This window comes from Pelodiscus sinensis, chromosome 8 (genome assembly GCF_049634645.1).
Source record: "Pelodiscus sinensis isolate JC-2024 chromosome 8, ASM4963464v1, whole genome shotgun sequence".
Classification (NCBI taxonomy): Eukaryota; Metazoa; Chordata; order Testudines; family Trionychidae; genus Pelodiscus; species Pelodiscus sinensis.
This window is the reverse complement of record NC_134718.1, coordinates 9,222,865-9,236,095: the sequence shown is the minus strand read 5'-3', so window position 1 is coordinate 9,236,095 and position 13,231 is coordinate 9,222,865. Positions and strand designations below refer to the sequence as shown.

At 39.8% G+C, this 13,231-nt stretch overlaps 1 protein-coding gene across 8 annotated transcripts in view; it reads right to left on the bottom strand.

Annotated features, from left to right (window-relative positions):
* Nucleotides 1-13,231, bottom strand: part of LRMDA (leucine rich melanocyte differentiation associated) — an 864,979-nt gene that overhangs the window by 243,722 nt on the left and 608,026 nt on the right. For 2 of the 8 annotated variants that reach the window (XM_075934706.1, XM_075934707.1), the window contains one exon: nucleotides 8,093-10,862. The exons of the other annotated variants lie outside the window; for them this stretch is intronic. In XM_075934706.1, coding sequence (XP_075790821.1) covers nucleotides 10,797-10,862 — 66 coding nt within the window. In that variant the 3' untranslated portion in view covers nucleotides 8,093-10,796. Of the gene's footprint in view, nucleotides 1-8,092; nucleotides 10,863-13,231 lie in introns of those variants that run through there. 8 annotated transcript variants of the gene reach the window in all.

Below are 13,231 nucleotides of genomic sequence, written 5' to 3'. Positions count from 1 at the left end.
AGACGCAGGTGAAGTTTTTTCGGAAAAAGGCTACTTTTTCGGAAAAAAACCCTGAGTCTGGACACAGCCTTAGAGAGTATCTGGCAATAGGTGAGACAGTCGCTAATGAACTCAGTGACTCACTAACAATTCAATCTGGTCTGGAGTATATACAGAATATTACTACATTTTAGTCGCTCTAGCTGTTACTACATACCACAACTGAACACTTTTGAAGCTGCTTCAAGCTCTTAGGGGACAATCCCCCCAAGTAGGGTTGCCAGATGGTTTAACGAAAAATCCCAAACACTCCCCCCCCCAAAAAAAAATTGTTGATTAAAAAAAGGGGGAGACCAAAGTTGTTGCACAATAAATAAATAAATATTTTAAAAAACCATCATGGCCCCTTTAAGAAATGTCTTTGAGGCTTTTTGGCCCTAAGAGGCTGCTAGTGGCCATCCGCCATCTTGTCTTCCTGCTCCGGGCCAGAAAGCTCCCCTGTGGAACCAAGTAAGCACCCAGTATTTTTGCCTCCTGGCTGGGAGAGAAAAAAAAAATCAGAAAATACCAGACATTTTAAGTGTCTGGTATTTTCTGATTTTTTTTTTACCAGACAGGAGGCAAAAATACCAGACTGTCCAGGTCAATACTGGAAACCTGGCTACCCTACCCCCAACTGAGAATTACACAAGCAGCTCCTTTTCCTACACTCAGTCCTGTTGCAGTGAATAGAACTGCATGTGTGAATAAGGAAGGCTTGCAGGATCTGATTCTAATGTGCTCTCTGTGGCCCTCCCCCAAAAACTGATCACTAGTAGGAAACAATTTTATATTCTTGGGCTGGAGTCCAAAAAGGTCTGCAGAAGTTAAATGTGCAGTGTCAATCACCTTTCATATCCAAGTCTCGGGCTTGGACAAAAACTGAAATCGGCTCCTATACAAGCCGCTCGGTACCTCCAACTGGTTATGAGAACGATTAAAAAGAAGCTTCCTCTGCCTGGCTTTCCAAACATATAGCTATTGGATCTCAATGCAACACCCTTCCTGACATTCAAATCTAACCTCCATCAAACCCCATCCTCCGCAGCAGTCCACATAAATTAATACTCCTGGCGGTATGCACCAGAAAGTCAACTAATAAGAGGGAGGGCTTGTTCTAAAGTTGAAGGCCTATCCTCACAAACACTCCAGTGGCAGCCCCCTCTTTTAAACCCAAGTGGATCCCACAGACTGTCCATAAAACTTTTACGCTTTATTTCCAGAATTCAATCACCTGTCAGTCCGGAGGCATTCTCTCTCCACTTTGAGTTAATCCACACTTAATTGAGATCAATCTCTAAATGAGAACAAAAGGAATTTTTTTAAAGTGAAATGGTGTTTAGTAGAATATTTCAAAGAATACACTTGACTCCTAAGCACTTCTCTATGAAGGGAAGGCTGAATTCTGTCTCTCGCTTCAGAGCTGCACTTCCTCAAAGGAAATACACTCTGGATATGCAGGGAAATATGTAAGGACTCGTAACATCATGCAGCATATATGTATTCTGCCTGATTTATTTAAATTGAAAAAGACATAAGTGCATTCATAAGGATTGCTTTAACTTTTGTATTTATCAGTGTCCTCAATCTTACCTCCATCACAGCCCTGACAGAATAATTAATTTCAGTCAATCAATCATTTAACAAAAACTCACAGGTGACCTCAAAGTAACACATAATCCACAGAGAACCAGTCACAACAACAATCTTCAAATTCCCTTGGAAAGGAAAATTAAGCCAGCTATGTGTGGCTTGGGGCAACTTACGCTGTAAATCTCTCTTTTCAGATTTCTTCACATAGATGAAAGAGTAATGCCGCTCTGGATTACATAGAACAATTATGAGTTCTAAAAACTCAGAGAATCAGCTTTCAGACAATCTTAATCATTGCCAATTAACCATATCTTCCGACATCCTGGAATAGCAACATCAGTGCTTATGAACATTCTAGCCTCCCTTAAGCCAGTCAACCTCTTATAGTAGAACTCACGGTTTTTAAAAAGTCTGTAAATTGTGTTAAATCCAAAGAGGAGTCACTTATCATGGTGCAAAATACTCACCTCTCCTTACCCACTTTGGAGGACCAAAAGGAAAGGGGATCTACTTTCAACAATTCAGTTCAATTCAACATTACAGTATTTTAATCTGTATGAAGGAGCAATAGTCCTCGGATTTTTTGAGCACTACTGTGCAACTCATACCCAGAGATCTCCAACCAATACAATAATGCTTTAAGGATTCTCGCATTCTAAGCCTGAACTTGTTATAACATTATTAGTTATATCAACATTTGGCACAGTTATATTTAGAGACATTACAAATATTCAGCATTTGGCACCATTGTATTTAGATGCATTACAAATATTCTGATCACTGAAAATTGATCTCTCCTATTCCTACTTTGTTGATGGTGACAATTCTGTTAAGGTTTCCCACCAGCAAATCTCTCCCCCTCCCTCAAAGTAGAAGTAACTGTGGGAATGTTACTGCAGAAAGCCAGTGGCAAAGCTTTGAGTCCTTGTCTCCTCTTTTTCACTTGACTGTTGTCAATCCATCCACATGGTATCAATAATCATTTTCATGCTGCATGAAGTCTACTACTTCTAGTAAAAGGTTACAGTTAGCATATATTTCTCCTATTGAGCTTCACAACACAACAGAGACCAAGATACACATTCAAGCAAGGAAAGGAGGCCAACTGAGGAAACAATCAGAAATAAATTTGAGAAAAAAATACATCATCCTATTACAGGAACTAAATACTTTTTTTTTGTAGGAATAAAGGCTGGCATGTACTTCACAAAATCAGGTTGTTCTGTGAATACCTATGCGGCTTGTAATAAAACATCTGAGCTACCCATTGCTTACTGCATACCTCCACATTTCAAACAACAAAATGTTGGTACCTTGATACTCATTAACCACTTCTAATGTCTCAATGAATCGGCCACGCTACTGCCAAAAAAAAGAAGTGAAAACTACCACTTTGTTTCCCTGTAAATGTAGATCGCAAAACCCAAGACAGAAATAAACTAAACAGTACTGCTAAGCTGCACTTCTGAAAATTAAGTACTCCACAGATGACTGTGAAAATTCCTGCCACAGGTATTTCAATTTGACCGTTGTGTTTCTTTACATCTTTACAAAGCAATGTGATTGGTTATTGGTTGGTTTTGAGATTCAACAACAGGCTTTACCAAGCTAGATTTATTGGGCAAAATTCTCTATGAATATACATTCAGTGGGGTTAGGCCAGCAGAGAATTCTACCCATGACATTTAGGTGTAGTAGTTAAACCATGCAGTGTATGAAAGAGCATTAAAGCAGAACAGTACTTTGCAAAATTCAATCAGCTATTGGCACAATACACTTCACAGCCTTTTCACCAAGAAGAGAAGCTGAAAGGGCAATGAACAGTGAATTTTATCCCCAGAAGTAGAGCTCCACCCTGTTTACTCCTTGCAGATTAGGACCTTCTTGGGGGCAGAAATCTTACACAGTAACACCAGTATTGTGTCTTTTTGGTGACTAGAGGACATACATTTCCACAGTGCAAATTTGGCATCACTTTTAGCCACTTTTCTTTTTTATAATAAAACAGCCCTAGCACACTACAAATTGGACCTCCCTGGCCTGGCACCTTCAGGACCTGACCGATCCTGGATAAGGGATTTTTCAGGACCAGGAGAGGTCAATTCTGGACCCCTGCCACTGGCCCCCCAGGTCCGGATGCTAGCCTTCCAGCTGCCTCCACTGCCCTGCCGACCCCACTGGGCAGCCATTGCTGCCATGGTTGTGGGACCCACTGGGCAGCTGCATGCTCGGTGGCTCATTACCCCACCAACCTACCGTGGCTCTCAGCCCTACTGGGCAGCTGCATGCTGGGTCTCCCAATCCCGCTGGGCAGCCCCACGACCACGCATTGCGGGGAGGGGCCTGCCATCAGCCCACTGCCCTGACAGCCCCGCAGGGATCCTTGCTGCTGGTCCTCCAACTGGGACTCTCTGGTCCTGCAACATCCATGCCGGACCATGTATATTGCTGGAGAAGAGAATCCCGGTTAAGAGGGTTTCAACCTGTACACGGTTTGAAATTCCATACCTCAGCCTAAACATTACTTTTCTTCTGTAAGAATATTCCTTGAAATGTGCAAATGAAACAATACAAGCATCTTATAGTAATATTCAAGAGCTCTGTTTAATAAATGTTGCATTATATGAGTTATATTTAACAAATGCACCACGTTAATAAAACAATACAGAGCCTAAGATTACACAATGTGTTTTGCTAAGGTTGGCAATAAAGCCAATTTTAATAATAAGTCATATTTTACAAGAGCCCTTGGTATTATTAGATTGTACATATATTGATATTCCTGGCAGCCAAAGAGCAGTAAACTTTCCTTTATTGTAAAATTCTAAAAAAAAAAAGTACTTTCAGTATATTATGCACTTAGAACATTAATTATAAACTCAACTGACTGACTTACTATAATTTTTTTAAAAACATCTTGGGAATGTACATGTATGTGAATCAGAACAGAAAAAGAGAGAGAGAGAGAGAGAGAGAGAGAGACACAGACTTACACAGTATTCCAAATGGAAGTGGAAAAGACAGAGAGAAAAAAATAGAAGAAACAGTTAAATTTAGACACATTACACACACTTTATGAAGCAATGTGATTTGTTCTTGGTTGGTTTTGATATTTAGCAATGGAGTTGTCCAAGATGGCTTTACTGGGCAAAATTTGCTACTGATATAACTCCATTGGAACACCCATTTGTTCATTAGTGCACATTTAGGTGTATGATTTTTAAAAAATAGCATTCAGGAAATATTAATATTTAGGATCTTGAACCTTGCCTACATTGTAAGTTTAGGAACCAATTTTACCCTCAGTTACTACATTCCTGTTCTCACTGCAATAGCAAAATTGAAGTTTTAGTACTGTCTCTAAAAAAACAAAAACTAAAGAATATAAAAAGTGTGCGTGTCTATGTAAATGTTCCAGTGGCCCATCCCCAGTATTTTCTGGTACAGAAGTGGAGGTCAGGCGCTTACATATTTTCCAAGTTATAAGAGATAACTGTCCAATTCTAAAGCTAACGTCACTGCCCATAGGAAACTAACCCAGAACAGGGAATAGTCTGGTTGCACAGAATTGGTATAGATGCTCCTACATCTCCCCAGCTCATTGTAGGCTGTGACAGTAGGGAAGGATATGCGGACAGGATTGCTCTGTGCCCCTCTGTTTTCTGTCACATGACCTCTCAAGATCATGGAAAGCAATTGCAGAGATATATCACCCCAGGACACAGCAGGCCCAAGATTAGGGGAGCAAAAGGTCATTCACCAAGAGCTACATGGTACTGTCTGTCCTCTGCTGCAGATAGGGATATAGCCCACACCTTTGAAACACTTCAGAGAGGTAGCCGAGTTAGTTTGTAACTGGAAAAACTTAAACAACCAGAAGTCTAGTAGCACCTTATAGACTAACAAATCATGTAGATGGTATCATGAGCTTTATGATCATATTTTATTTGCCATATAAAGATGAGGAGTTATTGATAATTGCACAAGACCGATAAAACTATTAGATTTTAAAATATGCCCTACCTTTGAAAAGCTTTATATAGAATATGATATTTATATAGCGATTTCCATGAACCAGTCACTAGTCTTCATGCTCGATTAAGTATTAGGGCTATTCCGGAAGTTCCAAGCATTTCCACTTTTCACACTTGGATAAAGGTCCAAGCAATGAATCAACATTTTTATTTTGGTCACTGCTTGAACATCTGGTTTTTTATCCAAATGCTTATTGTCAAGCTGCCCATGGCAAGTCCAGAACATGAGTATCAACAGGGCAGATTGTGAAGAATGGGGCACGAACCCCAAACTGGTTTTGAGTTCCATATTTATATTTCACCAACCAATTATCAAGTGTAAACTCCTCAGATACTGTTAACCTAAATCTGGAGTCACAGACAGTCCCATTTGGTACTCCACTGTGTCTGGTCTCCCAGGTGAGTATACCACTGAGAAAGATGGTTTTCCACACAAAGAATCACAGCAATATTCGAGTTACTTCCCATCACTTTAGATCTCAAGTTAATTGCACATTAGATCTCAAACTTAATAAACTATACAGATATACTGAAGAGAAAAAGGAAACGAGAGCTATTTACAAGGTTAAAGCAGACAAACATATATACACAAATAGTTTCAGATCTAACAATATTTGACTTAATGTCAGAAAGCTATAATGTTTTATCCAGTTTATATGGACAAACCATATAAGCATACACCATACACACAAGTCTACTTTTATATCCATATTTTACAATATTTATTTATGGCATACAATCACACTTGTAAATCTGGTCTAACTTATTCCAGTTTGAAATGGGTCCCATCTGCATTTGGCGGATTCCAGGTATATGAATAAAGACAGTGCCATTCAAATGCAACTAATATCGCCTTTTGACTTTGAAATTTATAGAGAGCTTTTCCCCCAGAAGCTTAGGTCAGAGTGCAGTTAGTTAATCTAGCCAGGTCAACTTGTTGAAATCTGTAGCCAGCTCCCCTTTTTGACAATCTGCATTGAAAATTTCTCCTTAACTAAGTGATGTTCCATATGAAATATGAACACTACATTTGGGGAAAGGGAAAGAAAAATTAAGGTAATGATAGTTTGCTGCCCCCATTTGTCAGGGAACACAAAGTGTTGCTACCTTGACAGTTATTTTACATAACTATCTTCAAAGGAATGGGCATTGGATTTGATGCTCTGTGTTTAAAGTGTTTATGGATTAAAAAGCCAGCCCAACCCATTTCTGTCTCTAAATTTGAGAAGGAATGACTACAGAGTACTCACAAGCTCCGCCACACTTACATGAGCATAAGGTTTTAAATGCCCTAATGCAATAGTCAGTCAGTCTCCATGACTGATGGTGCATGGACACTTTGCTCTGCAGTTGTCACCACAGTTCCTGATTCTGAAGCGTTCCATCATATCGTTGATTGCAGCTGTGTAGGGCTGGAAGTAGTGGCAAAGATGCTAAAGCTTAACCTCTTCACAATGAAGCATATGGCGAGCAACGTGTGATAGCATGGAGAAGGGAAGCTGAGTTCTGAAACTATGAACTGCAGGGCTGAAAGACTTGCTGGGCCCCTGGGTAAGGTGTGTGGGGAGGGGGAGGGGCAACTCAGTGTTCCCCAAAGGCACAGTGCCTTGGGAGGAAGAGGCAGGATCTCAGTGCAGCCCAGGGCATATTTTGCTGGACCCCCACCCTCAGCCAGCCTTGAGAGCCGTTTGGTGCGCATCGCATCACACTCCAGTGGCAATTTAAAGGGCCCAAGGCCTCAGCTACTGGAGTAGTGGTTGCAGGAGCCAGGCCCCTTTGAATTGCTGTTCCCCAGGGCAACCGTCCCCGTCCCCTGCATCAGTGGGCCTATGAATACACCTATCCTATTGTGGGAAAGATCTGTATTTTACCTCCTTTCACGCACTCATCCTCTCAACCCCTCAGAGCAGCTGGTTTTGGAGAATGAGCTGAGAAAGAAAGTGAAATAGTCCCTTCCCTTAACAAAATTCAGTGCCCATGCAAGGGAAGAGAGGACAGGTTACAAATGAATCCAGGTACAAATCCTCGTCTTTCCCAGCCAATGGTGTTTTGTGCAGAGTGCATACTGCCTTGTTCTACCCATTGGCTGCCTTACTAATTTAGCCAGAGAGAAGTACTGAGTGACTGGTAAGCTAAAGAGCTTCAGGAGGTAGCCGAGTTAGTCTGTTACAGACAAAAACAACAAATGGTCTGGTAGCACTTTATAGACTAACAAAACATGTAGATGGTATCATGAACTTCTGTGGGCACAGCCCACTTCTTCAGATGACCGGAGTTAGGAGTAGGGGATATGAAAACTCAAATTAAATAGGAGAAGGGAAAGGGGAGGAAGAGAATCCCCCCTTTTCCCTTCTCCTATTTATTTCAAGTTTTCATATTCCCTACTCATAACTCCGGTCATCTGAAGAAGTGGGCTATGCCCACAGAAGCTCATGATACCATCTACGCGTTTTGTTAGTCTATAAAGTGCTACCAGACCATTATTTGTTGTTTTTTCTGGTAAGCTAAAGATAACCCTCAACACCCAAAATTACCTTTCCTACAACTATTTATTAAATCTCTGTTCTGCAAGCTGCCTGGGAATTGTTCCTTTCCACTCCTGCCTCTGAAGATTTTCAAAGCAGTTACTGTAACCCTGGCCATGTATCTGAAACCGGGTTTTCTGGGAGGAAGGTCCATGACAATTCTGTGGGTAGCGTGCACATTTTCCTATGCTTAGCTTCCTGGAAAACAGCAGGACTTCTGACATACAGCTGTTTTTGTCCACCCCAGCAGACAGATTTCTTCTATGCAGTTTGATTTTAGCTTTTCATGGTCTCCATATCAACAGCTATCAATATCTATACCAAGTATTCCTTAGTGTTCACGTTTATGTGACTGGTCACAGAAGTCCGTTTCTTAACCGGATGACCTAACTTTGATCAAAAGAAGCAATGTTGCAAGGAAACCGTGACATTAGGAAAAAAATTCAATACTGAACTTTGTTCTTTATAAACGAGGAACAAAAAATATCACTTGAACAACATGAATGAGCTTTAGTTTACATACGGTACTTCTATTAGAAGAGAACATCTATGGACTTAAGTTTTCTCTGGCAGAAGTTCCCTCTACAGAAGGTTGTCCAGGCTTGTGGTATTGATAAGTTTAGCTTATTCTTAGCCAAGCAAAAGATCAAAACAGCATGGCATTAAAACAAACAGATGTCTCAGTACTGCGTGGAAGAATGTTTCAGCTTCCAGATTTTTTTAAAAGGCACTCTTATTGTACAAGGTCACCTTTGTGTAAATTAATCTCCTTAGAAAGGGGAATTCCTTTTCTTTGTCACTGTTAAGAAGGAAAAGGCACTGATATGTGGAGAAACAACAACAATAAAAAATAACTGAAGGGGTTAGTAGTAAGTCTGGTATTCTGACAGACTTTATACACAGCCAGAGTTACAGCAAACTTCCCAGAGAATCCTCAGGAGTGGGGGGTGAGAAGGAGTAATTCCCAGTAAAGAGAAAGAAATAAATACAGCTCAATATGCCCAGCACTCAATTAAAGTGCTACTATGCACCTAATGAAAACCGAAATTCTTTAGAGCATTTTAGCATCCTATATAACCACATTTCTAATTGCATTTTGGATGTTCATTCTGAGGCCCACTGCAGGCCTTATAAAACCCTCGCTTCGTTCTGACATGAAATAAGACCTGATGAAAAGAGGTATTTTAAGCTTATTATAGCACAATGTAATTTTTAAAATTTTAACTATGGAACGGAATATATTGCTCTAAGTATTGGTAAGCTTTATGTTCAAGGTTTAAAACAGACTTTTGCAAAGAGAAAGCAAGACACAGCACACATCTTTGGTATGGCAAATGGCCTTTTTGGATTTAGTTAACATTTCATTTGCACTGTGGATAACATTTCGAGGTTTGCAGTTGAGGTTCCAAATAATAAAGTACACTGTTTATACACAAATTCAGAATCTAAATCACATGTAAAATTATTAGCATAAATAAGTGCTCTGAGAAATTGTTGCACAAGGCAACTCTGATGTGGGACCAACAATAAAATTGCCCCATGGAGAATTACGTGAAAAAAGTAGGCTGTATAAGGTTTGTAAAAAACCTTTTTATGGTGTGTTTTGAATCTAAATTCACCATTAACTAGAATTCAATGGACTATTAGAAAAGCCGTACCTTAAAACATAAGAGTTGTGCATTCTTCCAAAACTTTAACTAAATTAAATGATGAACATTTTGTTCTAGTGAAGGCATTAGAAACTGATATGATACTTAAAAAAAAAAAAAAAAAAGAAAGATAACCAGGAAACCTGCTCAGGGCTTGAACTAATGCAGCTCTAAACGCCCTCTAACTTCATTGCAGATGTTCAGAACTTTAGTGAAGCCAGCCTGTAACATGGATGTAATACTTCAGTGCTTCGTGAAGAAACCATTGACATCAATGGAAAGATTCCAATTGACTTCTGTGTGCTTTAGATCGGGCCTCTAGTCAAAAAGGGCAGAAGGCCAAACCTGACTAATTGTATTCATTTCTATGGTAACTAAGTACTCAATAACTACCATCTTGCTAATATTTAAACCTGAATGATCTGCATATTGGTTGTATGACCTTTTGGATATTAATCAAGAAAACTATGGGAGAATTCAAATGCTCATCGACTCCTACAAACAATCTTATAAATGTACCTAACCTAGACCTTTATGCTATAGATGAAATGTTGTGACTGTGTTGATTGAGGCCTTAAAAAAAGAATCCAATTGGGTTCTCTCCATTTGAGGATGCTGTTTCTAGTATAACTAGTGTCTTAATGCTATTCCATACTATATATGAAATCCAGCTGAAGAGCCGCATCCCACATTCCCAATTTATTACTCCACGTGAGGTAGCATCTGCGGTTTTATCTGCAAACTTTCCTTTGTGCGTGCGTGTGTGTGTGTGTGTGTGTGTGTGTGTGTGTGTGCGTCGTCATGCCCCTAGCAGTCTTGTACAATTCTCAGGGTTGAAATAGCTCTTTTATTGTAATCAGTTTTCATTAGAGCCCTTTGATCTCTTTCCATTCTTTGTACACAACACTTCACCACCTTTATTTTCTGTCATAATTGCATGTGAAAGATTTCTCCTTTGATAGGCCCTGAATGCCAAATCAGTATCGGAAAGAGTGTTGAAACGTGTCATGCGCTCTGTCTGCTTGAGAAGGAAACCCATACACCTGTGGAAGACAAACAATTTTTAAGAGATATGACATATCTATCATCCGTCCACAGGATATGAGCTGATCTGTCTGCTTAATAGCAAGGGGCTATGCATAGCAAAATAGTAACTGCTGAAAGAAATTTGTAGCACATTGCAAACTGTCTGGCAGCCCTCCCTAAGCCTCATCTCATCCTGGCCTGCTGATAATTCGCAGACTGTGTTCCAGAGCGCTCATCACTCTGGCAGTAAGAGTGGCTAGATGGGGCCCCCTGTCTCTGCTCCCTGTCACACTGTCATTCAGGTGCGTCTGTCTGCCATCACCTGCTGACAGCGCCACATGTGTCTCAATTACAGTCTAGTCCTCCATTCACACTGCTGATGAAGATATTCTGCTGTACTCGCTAATAGTGTTCCCTCTTCAAGATGTATCCTTTGGGGTTTCATGAAGACAGACATCAGGTGAAGCCTGTTGGCTGCTGCAGAGTAATATTTCTCCTAATAATTTTGGCACTGAATAATCAAGGGCCATTCCTCAATTCCAAGATTTCCGTTCTTTGTCAGCTCTTGCAAATGGAGAAGGGTTTTCTCTGGCTCTACTTAACCGTGAGGACAAGCGATTAGGCAGCAACGCTGAAAAAACTGATGGGATACTAATAACCTCAGAGTAATTTATTCCCCTTTAAAGTGCAGCCTCCCTGCATTTTTACCACTAAGGATGTTTTTAACACCATTGTCTTGCTGGTGATGAATGCCACAGTCACAGTCAAGTTGTTGGGGGAAAAGAAGTCTTACAAAGAGGAGAACGTTTTCAAAAGGAGACTATCCTGGATACTTGATTGTTCAGCACACACCTGCTTTTGTTTAACCCCAGAGATGACTTTCAGTGAAGGCTGACTGACAACAATGTATGGCTATAGCAATATGTAGTTTGTGTAAAAGTGCTTTAGGTACTAACTTTGAACCAGCAGGAATCTATACACACATAAGGCCCAGATGCTTTAACATTAACTCTCATTAATGTTAATGGCACTAACAATGCAAAAAAAGTTAAACAGGCACATTAAATATTTACAGCATAAGGGTGCTATTTTTCATGATAATAATAATAAGGCTTTATGCAGCACTTCAAACATTTTTTAGATTTTTTTGCATCCATTTAGGACAAAGCAAGAGATCTCATTCACATGCAACATGGTTCCGGTAGATAAAAACCTGTCAGAACTATGGAATACCTTGTAAAACCTAAACAAATTATTTGTTATCAGTTCTTGAGAGAGACTTCAGAGAACAAAAGTTAGTATTGCAAAAATACAAGTAGTAATAAACAGACTATTTTTTAGTCAAAAAAGGAAGGATAGAGCTTTAAAAATAAAATAAATGTAATGCAGGCTGTGTATATTGAATTTATAATTCCAGGTCAGAATTTAAATGTGTGGCTTAAGGGAGGAGTGGTAGCCTAGTAGTTAATATAAGGCAACAGGGCCCAGAGGCTGAGCTGAAAAGAAGCTCCAAAGGACAAAAGTATTTTTATTTGTTTGACACTTTTTTTTTTAAAGTTTGATTTGTTGGGGGTTATGTTTGTTGTGACTTGGCCACAGAGCTAACAACATCTGCAGCACAGACTGGTGTCTTTAGAGCAAAGCATTTCTCCAAAATAAATAGACATGCTGGCACCTGCTAAGTCAACTCTGAATTTAGCTAAAATAAATGCAGGAAAATAGGGAAAACTATTCAGGTTCTATATGCTTAGATCACAAGCGTCTCTCTCTCTCTATCCAACATGAACAGGCATGCTTGTACAGTTTTTAATTGGGCTATTTAACCAAAAAACCCCAAACCTAATCATAAACCAAATGCATTTGCAGATTTAAACACCACAAATAAAGATTCATGGATTATCCACTATTGTTGAAGAAACAAACTGTTGGACGCTTGAACACAAGAAACTTCACCTTCAAAATGCTTTTTCCTTTCACTTTAAAATTTTTGAAAACACCTTCAATTCCCATGTGTTCTGTATGTAAAGACTTGCACATTAGCGAGCCAACCATGTTTTTTTTATTTTTTTAAATTATGTTTCACTTTTTCAAACATGTCACAGTGCAGGGCCACTGCACCTGCAAAATAAGGTTTATCCTGGCTATTGCAGGAGGAAACGATCCTTTTACAAACCCCTTTTAATGAGGCCATGTGTAACTGGGGTTCAGAAAGGAACCAGATAAATTAAGAGAGGATCAGTCCATCAGTAGCTATTATCCAAGATGCCCAGGGACACCATCCCATCCCACGTTCTGGGTATCCCTAAATCTCTAACAGCCAGAAGTTGACCAGCTGGGGATGGATCACTCAAAACTGCCTTGTTCTCTCCATTCCCTCTGAAGTCTC